At 44.8% G+C, this 15,966-nt stretch overlaps 1 protein-coding gene across 1 annotated transcript in view; it reads right to left on the bottom strand.

Moving 5' to 3' along the window:
- LOC120981141 (tumor necrosis factor receptor superfamily member 11A-like) overlaps window positions 1–15,966 on the bottom strand; it is a 43,760-nt gene that overhangs the window by 13,145 nt on the left and 14,649 nt on the right. The window contains exons 2-7 of the mRNA XM_040410654.1: window positions 8,144–8,264; window positions 4,003–4,134; window positions 2,431–2,542; window positions 1,552–1,658; window positions 835–882; window positions 5–46 (exon numbers count right to left, since the gene is read on the bottom strand). Of these exons, the coding sequence (XP_040266588.1) occupies window positions 5–46; window positions 835–882; window positions 1,552–1,658; window positions 2,431–2,542; window positions 4,003–4,134; window positions 8,144–8,264 (562 nt within the window). The remainder of the gene's footprint in view (window positions 1–4; window positions 47–834; window positions 883–1,551; window positions 1,659–2,430; window positions 2,543–4,002; window positions 4,135–8,143; window positions 8,265–15,966) is intronic.

Below are 15,966 nucleotides of genomic sequence, written 5' to 3'. Positions count from 1 at the left end.
TGACCTAATTTATATCCTGATGGGTCATCCGGGGGGTCAGTTGACACTAAAAAAGTACATTAAAGAATGAGCCTAACAATAATATTAACATAAATGAGCGCACAAGTCTATATGCATCCCCTGGTGTCTGGTCCGCGGTAGGTTCCTGCACTTCTCCACCACCTCTCCTGTTTTGGCACCTGATCTCGACCACTGCTCCCAGATTAACCAGCTCCTGTCCCCCCCCCTGCCAGAGGGTGCGTAGGTACGAGCACCCAGTGTAGTGAGTGTGTTTTATGTTTCACTATGTGTGCGATCATGTATGTTGTGATTGTGTAATGAGCTTGTGAATATACAGTGACTACAATCTGTGGGTGACACACAGGAAAATTGTCCCAAACAAATAATATACAAATTGTCCCAAATAATATAATATAATGAGAAACATGCCTGGTATGAAGTGGTCAGGTGGTAGAGGCCACCGCAAACCATAAAACGCTTGCACTGGACCCAGCAATGATTTTCTGTCAGCCATGTGCCCTGCCTCTCACCTGAACCCCAGCAATGTACAGCTCTCTAGTAGCAGAAAAGCTCATTTCTGACTTCAGCTTTGTATGTGAATGGAGAAGAAATACACTACACCTCAAAATCAATGCACTTTATATTCTTCAGATTTTAAGAATAAACACACAAACGACAGAAATATGTATTTAGCTCTGTCTGTTTGTCCAGGGGCAAAAAGCAGCACTTTAAAAGGAGCTGCGTACACAACAGCAACACATTCTGCAAGGCCCTGGTCTGTACAGCATCCAATCCCAAATATCTTATGCCTAGGATTCTTCTCACTTTACTTACTTGTCCTGTGTCCAGTTGTGTCATTGAATGAACTGGTTTGCATCAGAACTAAGAACGATAAAAGATGGTTACATGCAGAAGTGAATGTAAAAAAATAAATAAAAAAAGATAAAGCACTGGGAGTATTAATGTGTGACACATGGGTGCTAATCTGAAATAGATAGGACATACCAAATGGAGGAATTGGGGCAAAGGATGAGAATCCCTTCCTTGGAATCATCTATGAATTGCAAGACACTGTGCCAATGTCATGAATTCCAAGCTTTGGATGGGGAAACATCAGTACCAGTTGCACCAAAGTAAGGGCAATTGTTGTGTGCCCGTGGCCGTATTGCGGCCCGCATACGGCTGGTCCGCAATACATGGGCACCGCTCCGTGTGCACTCCGCATCACGGATGCGGACCCGTTCACTTAAATGGGTCCGCAATCACGGAGATTTGGAACGGAAGCACGGATCGGAACCCCACGAAAGCACTACGGAGTGCTTCCGTGGTGTTTCTGTCCGTGCCTCCGCACCGCAAAAAAATAGAACTATTTTTTTTGTGGTGCGGACGTATCACGGACCCATTCAAGTTGAATGGGTCTCGATCCGTCCCGGCCGCTGCATGAACATTGCCCGTGCATTGGGGACCGCAAATTGCGGTCCCCAACGCACAGAACGGATGCACAACATTTGTTTCAAGAGGCCTAACAGTAGACGATACCAGTCTGCACACCTATCACATTGGCTTTGGTTGAGGTAGATTCTGGCGGAGAGACATCTTCACAAACTGTGTCTGTAGTTGAGGTACACAGCTTCTTAATGCGTTGACCTTCACCGCACCTTAGGAGAAAGAGATGCTGTGGTTATTCTTCAGGTCAGGCAGTCAGATGTACAGTGTATGTATGTTAGATGATCCCCTGTTTTGGCGGCAGTACCCCCAATATGGTCTACTGTATACAAATACCCATGCAATCCAGTGCCTAATATTACAAGCATCATACAGTACGGCACCCACAGAGCCATACATTGTCCAAATAACACCTCTATAACAATGCTATACAGTGCCGTCCCTGCCATAAAGCTCACGAACAATATATGATATGACGTTTCAATTTTTGCTTCAGGCAGCACGAAGGACCCTGGCCACTAAGCCCTGAGGTTAGGGGGCCCAAGCTGAAATTTTGCACCAGGGTCCATGAGCTTTTAGCTACACCCCTGCATTTGGCCAACAGTTATCCCTTCGGATCCCACCATACACATGCATGCTCAGATCTGCCAAGCACGCTTGTGTTCTGAATGGGACAGGGGAGAAAATTACTGGCGGATAGTTCTGGTCTGGAGGCGCCCATACACATCCGCACTTCCGTTCCGCAAAAAAATAGAACATGTCCTATTCTTGTCCGCAATTGCCGGCGATGTGCGGTCCGCAAAATGCGGAACGCACATTGCCGGTGTCCGTGTTTTGCGGATCCGCAAAACACATACGGACGTGTGAATGGACCCTAAGGTGTATGTCCAGTTTTATAGCGAGATCTACTAATTTTAATAGGCGCTATGTAATTCCACAGACATGTTACAGTGCATCATATCAGCATGCCATAATGCTCAATACCTTGAACACCGGTTACAGATTTCACAGGGTTCATCAGGTCTACAGTAATATCCAGGTTTACATTCGCATTTTGCATTGGCTGTCGGGGTGCACTCCTGTACCAAGACTTTATCTGCAATTTAGAAAGGGAGTGAACAGGTGAGATACCGTATATATATATATATTCAGTGCTAATTCTAAGAATATGAAAGGCTTTTGTTTCCCCTAGCGCTGTATAACTTTGTACGTACAGATTAGGGTGGGTTCACATCACGTTTTTCCAATCCTTTTAACGCATACAGTGGCATCCATTTACCATAGAGTTCCAAGTTGTAAAAAAAAACAAAAACGTATAAGGTTTCCTGGACTGTGCAGGATACAAGAACGTGGTGTGCTGTGTTTTTGTATCCTTTTTTTTTTTTTTGTTGTAATGTATACGTCAAACGGAGGCTTAAAGAGGACCTTTCACTAGAATAAAAAATCTAAACTAAGCATACAGACATGGAGAGCAGCGCCCAGGGATCTCCCTGCACTTACTATTATCCCTGGGCGCCGCTCCGTTCTCCCGGTATAGGCTCCGGTATCTACATGTTCGGCTCAACTGGGTGGAGCCTGCCGGCGTCTCATTCTCACCGGCTGTGGCGCTGGCCAATTGCAGCGCTCAGCTCATAGCCTGAGAGAAAGAAAAAAAAAACCTCTCAGGCTATGAACTGAGCGCTGCGATTGGCCAGCGCTCCAGCCTGTGAGAATGAGACGCCGGCAGGCTCCACCCAGTTGAGCCGAACATAAAGATACCGGAGCCTATACCGGGAGAACGGAGCGGCGCCCAGGGATAATAGTAAGTGCAGGGAGATCCCTGGGCACCGCTCTCCATGTCTGTATGCTTAGTTTAGATTTTTTATTCTAGTGAAAGGTCCTCTGTGAACCCACCCTTAGATGTTGTACCCCAATATTTCTAAGCTAGTTTCTGACCAACCGCCATTGCAGAGAATGGAAAACCTAAGAGGAGGCGCTTGCAGGGTTTCATGGAGATGTCAAGGCCCAGCAAGTCTCATGGCAATCTAGGTACACATACTGGGGAAGATTTATCAAACTTGCTTAGTTGCCCATAGCAACCAATCACATTCCACCTTTCATTTTTTTACAGCTCCTTTTGAAAATGAAAGATGGAATCTGATTGGTTGCTATGGGCAACTAAGCCAGTTCTACTTTACACCAGTTTGATAAATCTCCCCCATTGTTTACTTGTGAAGCCAAAGTTAGGGTATATAGTGGGCCTTTGTCACCCAAGGGCCCATCAACTTCTAGAACCAGTGGACTGTGACTTGCCTTTCACTTGTGCACGCTAGATGGAGTGAATTTTTCTAAAACTAGATGCCCAGAAACGTGCCAAATTGTGCCAGATTTTGGAGCATTTTATGGCAAGGTCTACACGCAATCAAATTAGTAAATGTGGACTAATGAATACATGGAGCTGGCTGCACCCTGACCTCCCCTCGGGCACTGTGATAGGGTCCAAGTAATTGGATCTTCTGCGATCGGCTTAAAATATTCAGGCTGACAAATGTTTTTCTTGCATTAAATGCACATTACCATCTTTACAGATGAGACAAGGTAAGCACGACTCCATTCCACTGGGGGCGGCAGTAAAATGTTCTCCCGGAGTACACCTCTGACAGACGCCACGGGCATGGTTCACAGTGCAATGGGTAGAGACGCTGGTTCCTGACATGAGAGATAATGAGATGAATGCAGATAGTATTACTCCATGTGAAGACGGCTGCAGTAACATTCTTTTTATATGGTACCTGACTTTTTTGATTATCAGATGCATGCTTAGAGGAGTTTCACTGCTTGACATGAAAATTATAGTTCCGTCAACCTCTGCCTGGCATTTTGGAGAGTCATTTAATGGGCATAGTTGTGACTAAACTCAGTATTTCATAGCACACCTGGAAAGCTATTCTACTACCCAGTGGCATCCCTGTTTGCCATCTGGGGTGGATCCTTTCTCTGGCACCCCCTCATACTTTAAAACATTGTGCCCCGCTCACAGTAGTAATACCCTCATTGCGCCCCTTCACAGTAGCTATGCTCTCCATGCACTCCCACACAGTAGTTTTGTCCACATTGTGTCCCCCACACAGTAGTTATCCCTACACTATGCCTCCCCCACAGTAGTTATGTCCACACTGTGCCCCCGACAGTAGTTATTCCCTCATTGCGCCCCATCACAGTAGTTATGCCCACATTGTGCCCCCATCAGTAGTTATCCCTTCATTGTGCCCCATTACAGTAGTTATACCCACATTGTGTCCCCCTCACAATAGTTATCCTTTCATTGTGCCCCCTCACGATAGTTATTCTTTCTTTGTACCCCCTTCATAGTAGTTATGCCCTCATTGTGCCCCTCACTGTAGTTATGCCATCTGTGTCCCTTTACAGTAGTTATGTCCTCATTGTGCCCCCTTCACAGTAGTTATGCCCTCTCTGTGCCCTTTCACATTAGTTATGCCCTTTTTACCCCTTCATTGTAGTAATGCCCTCTCTGTGCCTCCATCAGTAGTTATGCCCTCATTGCCCGGCATCTTCACAGTAGTTATGTCCACATTGCACCCCCCTCACAGTAGTTATGCCCTCATTGTGCCCCCAACAGTAGTTATGCACTCATTTCTCCCTTCACAGTTGTTATGTCGACATTGTGCCCCCCTCACAGTCGTTATCCCTTTATTGTGCCCTCTTCACAGTAGTTATCCCCACATTGTGCTCCCCTCATAGTAGTTATCCCTTCATTGTGCCCCCATCATCGTAGTTATGCCCTCATTGTGCTCCTCACAGTAGTTATACCCTCATTGGGCCCCTTCACAGTAGTTGTGCCCTCTCTGTGCCCCTTCACAGTAGTTGTGCCCTCTCTGTGCCCCTTCACAGTAGTTGTGCCCTCTCTGTGCCCCTTCACAGTAGTTGTGCCCTCTCTGTGCCCCTTCACAGTAGTTGTGCCCTCTCTGTGCCCCTTCACAGTAGTTGTGCCCTCTCTGTGCCCCTTCACAGTAGTTGTGCCCTCTCTGTGCCCCTTCACAGTAGTTGTGCCCTCTCTGTGCCCCTTCACAGTAGTTGTGCCCTCTCTGTGCCCCTTCACAGTAGTTGTGCCCTCTCTGTGCCCCTTCACAGTAGTTGTGCCCTCTCTGTGCCCCTTCACAGTAGTTGTGCCCTCTCTGTGCCCCTTCACAGTAGTTGTGCCCTCTCTGTGCCCCTTCACAGTAGTTGTGCCCTCTCTGTGCCCCTTCACAGTAGTTGTGCCCTCTCTGTGCCCCTTCACAGTAGTTGTGCCCTCTCTGTGCCCCTTCACAGTAGTTGTGCCCTCTCTGTGCCCCTTCACAGTAGTTGTGCCCTCTCTGTGCCCCTTCACAGTAGTTGTGCCCTCTCTGTGCCCCTTCACAGTAGTTGTGCCCTCTCTGTGCCCCTTCACAGTAGTTGTGCCCTCTCTGTGCCCCTTCACAGTAGTTGTGCCCTCTCTGTGCCCCTTCACAGTAGTTGTGCCCTCTCTGTGCCCCTTCACAGTAGTTGTGCCCTCTCTGTGCCCCTTCACAGTAGTTGTGCCCTCTCTGTGCCCCTTCACAGTAGTTGTGCCCTCTCTGTGCCCCTTCACAGTAGTTGTGCCCTCTCTGTGCCTCTTCACAGTAGTTGTGCCCTCTCTGTGCCCCTTCACAGTAGCTATGCTCTCTTTGCCCCCTTCACAGTAGCTGTGCCCTCTCTTTGCCCCCTTCACAGTACTAATGCTCTCTCTATGCCCCACTTCACAGTAGTAATGCCCTCTTTGTGCCTGTTTCGCAGTAGCAATGCCCTCTCTGTGCCCCTTCACAGTAGTAATGCCCTCTCTGTGCCCGCTTCACAGTAGTAATGCCCTCTCTGTGCCCCTTCACAGTAGTAATGCCCTCTCTGTGCCCCTTCACAGTAGTAATGCCCTCTCTGTGCCCGCTTCACAGTAGTAATGCCCTCTCTGTGCTCCCTTCACAGTAGTTGTGCCCTCTCTGTGCTCCCTTCACAATAGTAATGCCCTCTCTGTGCCCCCTTCAGAGTAGTAATGCCTTCTCTGTGCCCCCTTCACAGTAGTAATGCTCTCTTTGTGCCCTCTCAGTGTTAATAAAATAAATTAAAATAGTAACTATTCACCTTGTCCCATTCCTAATGATGAGATCACCTCCAGCACTCCTCTGCAGGCACAGATCACGCTGCAGCAGTGTGTGGGAGGAGCACAGGCAGATTCCTGGGCTTGCAGGCTCCTCTTACACAATCCGGCAGTGAGCTCTGTGCCCACAGGGCTGAATGGTGAAGCAGGGAGCAGACTGGAAGAGGGAAGGAGCATGTGAAGCTGAACGATCAATAAGTTAAAGGACAGCTGGCACCCAGGGCGGACTGCCACCCTTTGGCACACCACTGCTCCTACTTAGTCTATGGGATCACTTTATGGTTCAATAAGATTTTATTATTATTATTATCAAATACAATCATAAGAGAACATCCCAAATCTATGGGATCACTTTAAAGAGAATTGTATCTGTTTGAGACAGCTGTTGGGGGCTCTGCACCCTGTTGTATGTGGTAAAGTGCCAGGGACACTGACACTGGTGACCGTAGAAGAGAGGAACCCCATAGCAAAGATTAAAAACTATAAGTGTCCCCTTCCCCCCCACCCCAATTATGCAGGGTTTGGCCACCAACGAGCTTGGAGTTGTTTCCTTTTCTGTGTCCTGAGGCCCATTCTCATCCCCCTTATTTGAGCGGGGGGGTCCTGCACAGGTTGTTGTCACCCAGTAGCCTAGGGAGTGTACCACACAAGGCTGGTCCTCACTCTGCAAGGAACCACAGCAGCTGCATGGCCTTCCTCTATCTTACTTAGAGACGGCTTATCAGCAATTTTCTGATGTATGTAAAAAATCAGACATCCTATAGTACATGCCAATCTCTTTCTAACAAAGCTAGAACCAGCCCTGTACCTCACATGGATCCAGAGATTTTCCCTTTCATTGCTCTGCCAGATTTACATCAGGCTCACAACATGGGGATGTGTCTTTTCTGCTGGTGCTATCTCCCTATCACAGACCAGAAGGCTGCTGAAGGTGGAAACAGAGCATGTGCGGCCTTCTCCGTGAGCCGGACAAAGAAATAAGTAAAAATAACAAACGCCAGTTGGCGCTAGACAGATTTTAGTTCACATTTTATTAATTAGCTAAATAAGTGACTATACCAAATTTTTAATTACCTGCAATTAAAGAAGTATTCAGGTCCAGGTGCTGGTTTGAAAACTGTAGAATATTTTTAGCGGGACAACCCCTTTAATAGGACGACTCCTTGCAGAAATCATGTCTGAATCCCATAAGGGCTCTTTCACATGAGCGGATGCCGTGCGGGTAATCCGTGCCAAGCCCCGCTCCGGACAGCAGAGACACAGAAACACAATCACGTAACATGATTGATAATGCTCCGTGCCTCTCTGTGACCTTTTTACTACAAAATCACAGTGAGATAAAGTTGTCACAGGTCCTCTTAAAGGCATTGTCCCTTCTGCACAGCTATGGTATGAGTGCCATCCTTGTCATTTACTGCTATAGCACCTCAGAAAAAATTCCCCTAGCAGTGAATGGAGAAAGCTTGGCATGTGCAGCATGCTCTCCATTCACTGCCAAGCCCTGCTCTTGAGATAGGAATGTACTATGTACACCCAGAAGAATTTTACCTGCCGGACAGGTTCTGCAGCACTTTCCCATGTGCCAATATTCATCTTCGTAGCACTCCTGATCCCGCAAAGTCCTGTTATGAGCATCACCATGGAGATGTGCTGGTGACGCAGGTAAAATCTGTTACAGAAGAGATACATATAGGTTACAAAGCTGATATGTAACACTGTGCTCCCTGTGACCACTATCCATCAGTCCAGGGATTATAACACTCTATGTAGTGACCCCTTTAAGGATTACACACTGAGCCTGCATGATCTGTTAGCAGGTGGGGCATTGTTGGTTAAAGTTTGGTTCACACATTCTAGACCCAAGGTGCTCCCAGGACGTGGCTGAAAACTGCATGCATAACCGGGCTCACCTTAGCCATAGTACATCTGGAATGTGTGAACCCAGCTTAAAGGGGAAGTTGTTGACCACTTTAGACACTCTCCACCTTTCTGTATAAAACAAAACAAAAAAAAACCCTGAGCCTGTGATCTTTAATTCCTTCCTTGTCCAAAAGAAACGGTATAAGTCACGACCGACATATGACCTTGGAATCGCCTTTGATTTTAACCTAATACTTGACATGTCAACCACAGAGCTTTTAACATCACTGATACTTCAGAAGGTGAATTGGAGATTCCGACCTATATTCAAAGGTGTCCCAACTTCCAAGTGCTGGGAATTAGAGTACCCAAAATGGGGCTTCGGCTAAACACGGACGCTGCAACCTCTGCACACACCTTTTTGCGTGGGTCTCAGTTGAGGAATCCTCCCCCCAACAATGTCAATTGAATAAAAATCCCCCTTATGCTCTCATCCGCTCTTCTCTTAAGAAGGCAATAAGACTAGACCACCAGTACTCTCTTGGTTGGAAAAGCTATCAACCCAGTCACAGTACCCTTCCAAGCAAATCTCTACCATTTCTCGCAACCTACCCAACTCTGAGTCCCCTTCTTCTTTATATTTTATTAAAGAATGGGAAAGGGATTTGAAAGTGAAGTTCACAGACTCTGAAATACAGGAAATACTGCTAGCTCCCAAGCTCACTTCAAGGTGCACCACCATTCAAGAGAATGCCTACAAAGTCTTAACCAGATGGTACCTAACCCCTGTTAAGCTAAGAATGATGTACGGAATGACATCTGATCTCTGCTGGAGATGTAAAACAGATAAAGGCTCCTTCTTAAATATATGGTGGTCATGCCCCTTGCTTGGGACCTTCTGGAAAACAATATTTGACAATTCAACCCACATCCTAAAAATAGATAACTCAAAACTCCAGATATGCCCCAAAATTGCTCTATTGATGCTCTTACCAGATGTACTCACTAAATCTCTAAAAAAGGATTATTGAGGATTTTACTGGGGACCTCGCAATTATTAATAGCACCTAACTGGCAGTCAGAAACACCTCCCTCTGTTACTCTCTGGATAGATTGGCAGCAAAGATCCCAACACAAATACAATGCAATTTGGTCCCCGTTAGAGGAATGGAGGGAAACTAACTAGATCCAAGATGCGTGGTGGGATACCACTTTCCCCGTCTTACCCATAGATATCCCAGAGGTTTGGAGCTCAGAAATCTATGCCCCAGCGCGGTAGACACAACTAGACTGGTGAGAATTACCACTCTGTACTTAGCTTGCAACCACCCAGACATGGCTACTTATTGGCTCTAGCCCAACAACGTAGTTGCCTTTCCATCCTTTTGCCCTTCTCTTACCTTACCTTGCCTTTCCCTCCCCTCCCTTCAAGGTTTTTAGTTCTGTTATTGTTATTGCTCTGTATACAGCTCTTGTGCCATTTGTCCACATCATCAATAGGATTATAGAATCGCCACAGTGGCATTACTGCATCTTCTACAGTCCTGATGTCTTGATTACTTATGGTCACATGCTTCGACTGTAAAATGTTTATAGGTGTAATGCCATTCATTTATGTAACGCTGGACTATTCATCTTACTGAGCTCTCAGTTTTCGTTTTCATTTTCATTTTTATTGTTTGTGTGTTGAAAATCAATAAAAATATATTTTTTAAGAAAATAATAAAAATCCCCCTAAGGCTCCATTCACACGTCCGCAAGTGTTGTCTGCACCTGTTCCACAATTGTGCGGACCCATTCATTCTCTATGGGGCCGGAAGAGATGCGGAGAGCACACTATGTGCTCTCCACATCCGCATTTCCGGAGCGCGCCCCCCGATCTTCCGGTCCGCAGCTCCGCAAGAAAATAAAGCATGTCCTATTCTTGTCCACAATTGCCGGCCGGGTGTATTGCAGATCCGCAATACACTACAGATGTGTGAATGGACTAAAGGGAGTCTGTCAAGCTGTTAATACCACGCTGTAGCTCACACACACATAGATAACACATGGTACCTTTTTGCCACTTCTGTAGCTGCAATGTTCCAAAAATGAAGTTTACACCATATGCAAATAGGGTTCGCAAGTGCCCAGGGGCGGTGTTTGCTGCTCAAAGTGCCCAGGTCCCCCAGCGTTACTCAGCGACAACTCCTCCCCTCTATCACTGTTCACCTTGTGATGTGCAAACACCAGCGCCAGCCCGTACAATGCTTGTACAAGGGATGCCAGTAAGTGACGCATGCCCGTTAGGTTGAAGTATGCCGCAGCCCACAGCGCTGGTGTTCGCAGGCACATACTGAAGACAGGCACGTCACACGGATACTGGGCAGGCGAACAGCGATAGAGGGGAGGATTTTTCGCTGAGTAACGCTGGTTAGGCCTGGGCACTTTGAGCAGCAAACATGGCCCCTGGGCACTTGCAAACCCTATTTGCATATGGTGTAAACTCTATTTTTGGAACATTGCAGCTACAGAAGTGGCAAAAAACAGGTACCATGTGTTTTCGATGTGTGTGAGCTACAGCGTGGTATTGACATCACTGAAGTTGGTGACAGACTCCCTTTAATTTCATGTTTCCCTTTAACAACGGAGGTTTTAATATAGGTGGAGATCACTACCCCAGGCTTAGTTTTTTTTGTAATGTACACAACTTCCTATTGCAAACCTCAGCAATTTAACTTAACAACTTTAATACATAATTTTATTCACCTAGGAGGGGATTTTCATCATCCGTGCAGAGTCCATAGCAGGCAGGCAAGGAAGTAGGTCTAAATAATGTGTCATCCAAATGTGAGAATGGAATTTTCCACAGTCTTGTCCTATAACATATCGCTACAGCATTGTACAGGGGCGTAGCTAAAGGCTCATATGCCATGGAGGAAAAGTACAGCTTGAGGTCTTCATGCAGCTTCTCTTCACAGCCACCAGCCTGGCAGTAACTTTCAGCTGCATTGCTGTCCATGGTGGTCTACGTTAGTGAGCGAGTTTACTATCTGTGTAGGCCTGGTGGTCTGTGACCGTAACAGTGTGATTTAGCATCCCTGGTGAAAGTGTTGTCAACATTCCTGTTTGTCTAGGGCAGTGAGGTGGTTAATTCCAGGATCCCTGGTTGTTTAAGACGCTGTGTTAATGTAAGGGTCTCTGGTGGTCTAGGTTAGTGAAAGGGTTAGTGTTAATATCTCTGGGGATACCAGACTTTACTGTTCTGTAGCAGAAGGGTAAAACCTAGAGCAGGGGTGCACAACCTGCGTCCCTCAATACCATTCTGTGCGGCCCCCAACCATCTGGTAACAGACATGTATGTCTATGTCTTTTAGCTGCTCACATGTATGTTTCATGTATTCTCCCATTACATGGAAATTCTGGAGATGTAACCGGACATTTATAGTATATACTGCATGTACAATATGCCATAAATACAGTATTTCAGTTTGTAATACCCCTTTAACTTATTTTCGGCCCTTGGGATTGTTCAGTCTGACAATGTTGCCCCCCAACCAGAAAAGGTTGTGCACCCCTGACCTAGAGTGTAAGGGCCCCTGTCAGGTCAGGTTTAGGTCATTTGATGTTGAGGCAGATGGTGGTAAAACGCAACATTGCTGCATTTTGGGGTTTTTAACTTTTTTTGTAGGGGTTTTGTGTGGTGTTATGTTTAGAGCGATGGTTGTAAGGGTGGTGGGAATGGGTTCTGAGAATCGTTTGGGGACAGGGGTGGAATCTCATAGGATCCCACACATTCTAGACACAACTGGGAGGTTGCAAATGCAAAAAACTAGAAAAACAATGGAGGAGAGCACTTATAGCAACCATAGGAATAAACAGGTACAAGCAGTATTCATTCTCACGTTCTGTACCAGCTCAACTCGGTAGACTTGCATGTATGTTCAAACATCAGGATGAGAGCAAGCCTGGTCCTCCAAGGATCTCTTCTGATCCCTGGTTCAAAAATCTGCATTAGTAGTACAGTAATGAACTAAAGCTTTTCGGCTCTATCCCCAACCAGCAAAGATGCTAGTAGTATAAAATAATATATTTTAGATGAAAAATGTGAATGATACTTTTCACACTCATGAAATTGCTTGACAAAACGCTCAGTTTGAGTGCAAATGTATGTTGTATACTACTAGCATCCTCGCTGCTTGGGGATAGCGCTGAAAAAGTCCAGTTTACATAGCAGTAATACTGTAGTAACACTGGGCTGCACTGATCATAGAGATGAGTGCATGGAGGGGATAGAGAGGACGGCAGAGCTGTTACTCTGGGCACAGTGGATAGTTCTCTTTATGATTGGGCAGAGCAACTCAGGAGCACTCTGCTTAATCATTAAAGGGGTTGTCTGCTTTTTTCTATTGATGACCCATCCCCAGGATAGGTCATCAATATCAGATCAGTAGGGGTCCAATCAGCTGTTTGAAGAGAAAGCAGCGCTGGTAGAAGCGCTACCTTCTCTTTTCCGTTTACCTGCTCGCCATCGCAACTGTCATTGGTGAGCAGGTGTAATTACAAATTACAACTATGGCGTTCAATTTAATGAGATGGCTCCTGTAGCAATCCCATAGAAGTGAATGAGGACACCATGGCTGTAATTACACTGCTTGGCGCTGTTGTTGCAGAGAAGAGCTCCTACAAGAGCTGACCGGCGGGGGTGCCAGGAGTCAGGCCTCTGCCCCTTTAAAGGGGAGAGTGGGCATTAGTGTAGGAGGTGGACTGAGTGACCTATTTTAAAAAGATAATATAAAGGGATGTAGCTAAACCTCTTGTAATTTTTGAGCACATTTAAAGGGGTTTTCTGTGGTCTTTTATATTGATGACCTATCCTCAGTATGTATCATCAATATCAGATTGGATTGACTCTTGCCACCCCTTCCGATCAGATTGGTTGAGGAGTCTGTGCTGCTCTTGCGAGCACCGCAGCCTCCTCGCGGTTTACCAAGCACTGTGTCGTCTTTTGGATAGCGGATGTGCTTGGTATTGCAGCTCAGCCCCATTTACTTGAGAGTGAGCGCACCTAGGCCTTGTGACCGATGATGTTCTATCCTGAGCATAGCCATCCATATCAAAATATCAGCAAACCCTTTCAATCATTCATTTGCAGCATTTGTAGGCATAATATGTCTGACAGCCATGAATATCGAAAAAGTTTTTTACCTGGTGATACACGTATATTTTTCTTTAAGTTTTTATGCTGTCCTTAAAATGTTTCCTCCCTCAGCAATATGGTAAGAATACAAATTGTAAGTGAAAGGTTTATAAACTTAACCTTGAGTTAACCTTCCCCTCCCCCAGGTCTGAGCGTCTAGAACTGAATCATCACAGTTGTTGTGGGCACGTTCGCACTGTTCGGGGGAAATGGTTATTTAGTGACGTGTGATCACATTGTCACTGTAAGGTGCTGGGGGGAGGGCGGCGCTGACTGTGGTTGCTGTACTCAGTTACATCACTTACTTTCAAAACAAATTTACTAGAAGTGGAAAAATATTGTGATTCTTTATATGTATTTGAGCCGCGTCATTTATTATTAACATTAGACGTAGAATAATGGCGACAGAAAACATTCAAGTGTCATCAGTCTGACAAGTTCTCTAATGTTTTTTTTTAACCAAAGTATTTCTAATGCATTTTAGTTTCCTAGACATGTAAATTAGTATAATTATCTATGAATATACTTAATCTTCATAGGGCTGATTTATTAGACCAAATATACTGTACATGTGCAAGAATATAACTGCTGTAACTACTGCCTCATATGTATAAGAATATAACTACTATAATACTGCTCCTATGTACAAGAATATAACTACTATAATACTGCTCCTATGTACAAGAATATAACTACTATAATACTGCTCCTATGTACAAGAATATAACTACTATAATACTTCCTCCTATGTACAAGAATATAACTACTATAATACTGCTCCTATGTACAAGACTATAACTACTATAATACTGCTCCTATGTACAAGTATATAACTACTATAATACTGCTCCTATGTACAAGAATATAACTACAATAATACTGCTCCTATGTACAAGAATATAACTACAATAATACTGCTCCTATGTACAAGAATATAACTACTATAATACTGCTCCTATGTACAAGAATATAACTACTATAATACTGCTCCTATGTACAAGAATATAACTACTATAATACTGCTCCTATGTACAGGAATATAACTACTATAATACTGCCTCCTATGTACAAGAATATAACTACTATAATACTGCTCCTATGTACAAGAATATAACTACTATAATACTGCTCCTATGTACAAGAATATAACTACTATAATACTGCTCCTATGTACAGGAATATAACTACTATAATACTGCTCCTATGTACAGGAATATAACTACTATAATACTGCTCCTATGTACAGGAATATAACTACTATAATACTGCTCCTATATACAAGAATATAACTACTATAATACTGCTCCTATGTACAGGAATATAACTACTATAATACTGCCTCCTATGTACAAGAATATAACTACTATAATACTGCTCCTATGTACAGGAATATAACTACTATAATACTGCTCCTATGTACAGGAATATAACTACTATAATACTGCTCCTATATACAAGAATATAACTACTATAATACTGCCTCCTATGTACAAGAATATAACTACTATAATACTGCTCCTATATACAAGAATATAACTACTATAATACTGCCTCCTATGTACAAGAATATAACTACTATAATACTGCTCCTATGTACAAGAATATAACTACTATAATACTGCTCCTATGTACAAGAATATAACTACTATTCTCTCAGCCGCCCCGCCAACTATGTCACATATAACTGCGTGGGAAATGGAGCTTTCGACAAAATTTTCAGCTCCTGAAAAAGCAGCCATTTTAACCAACTCCCATGGCTTCTCACGTTGTGTAATAGTGCAGGAAAACTCCTTCAAACTCACGACTAGATGGTATAAAACGCCTGTATTCCTCCATAAATTAAACCCTTCCATACCAGATGTATGCTGGAGGTGTGGCACCGAGCCGGGATCACTGTCTCACATTTGGTGGAGCTGCCATAACATACGCCCCTTCTGGCTCCAAGTTGAAACTACTATTAATCAGGTATGCTCCCCACAATATCCATTGGTACTTGACCCTAAACTAGTACTACTCTGGTGCCCAAACCAAACCTTTACCCCGTCAAAAGCTAATTTACCCACGATGCTACTCACAGCAGCCAGACTACTAGTCCCGCTGAAATGGAAATCAGATAGACCCCCGTCACAAGCGGAATGGTTGGATAAAGCGGACCAGATATACCGCATAGAAGAGTTAGCAGCCTGGGAATTGGGAAACCGCCAGAAATTTCTAATGGTCTGGCAGCCCTGGAGGCTTTTTCATGGCTTTGCTTGATCCTCTGAGCTTTACAACTTTATAACAGCGACCTTCTCTCCCTCCCCTTCCCCCCCCTTTTCCTCCCTACATGTTG

Source organism: Bufo bufo, chromosome 10 (genome assembly GCF_905171765.1).
Source record: "Bufo bufo chromosome 10, aBufBuf1.1, whole genome shotgun sequence".
Taxonomy (NCBI): domain Eukaryota; kingdom Metazoa; phylum Chordata; class Amphibia; order Anura; family Bufonidae; genus Bufo; species Bufo bufo.
This window is presented reverse-complemented; position numbering and strand designations above follow the sequence as displayed.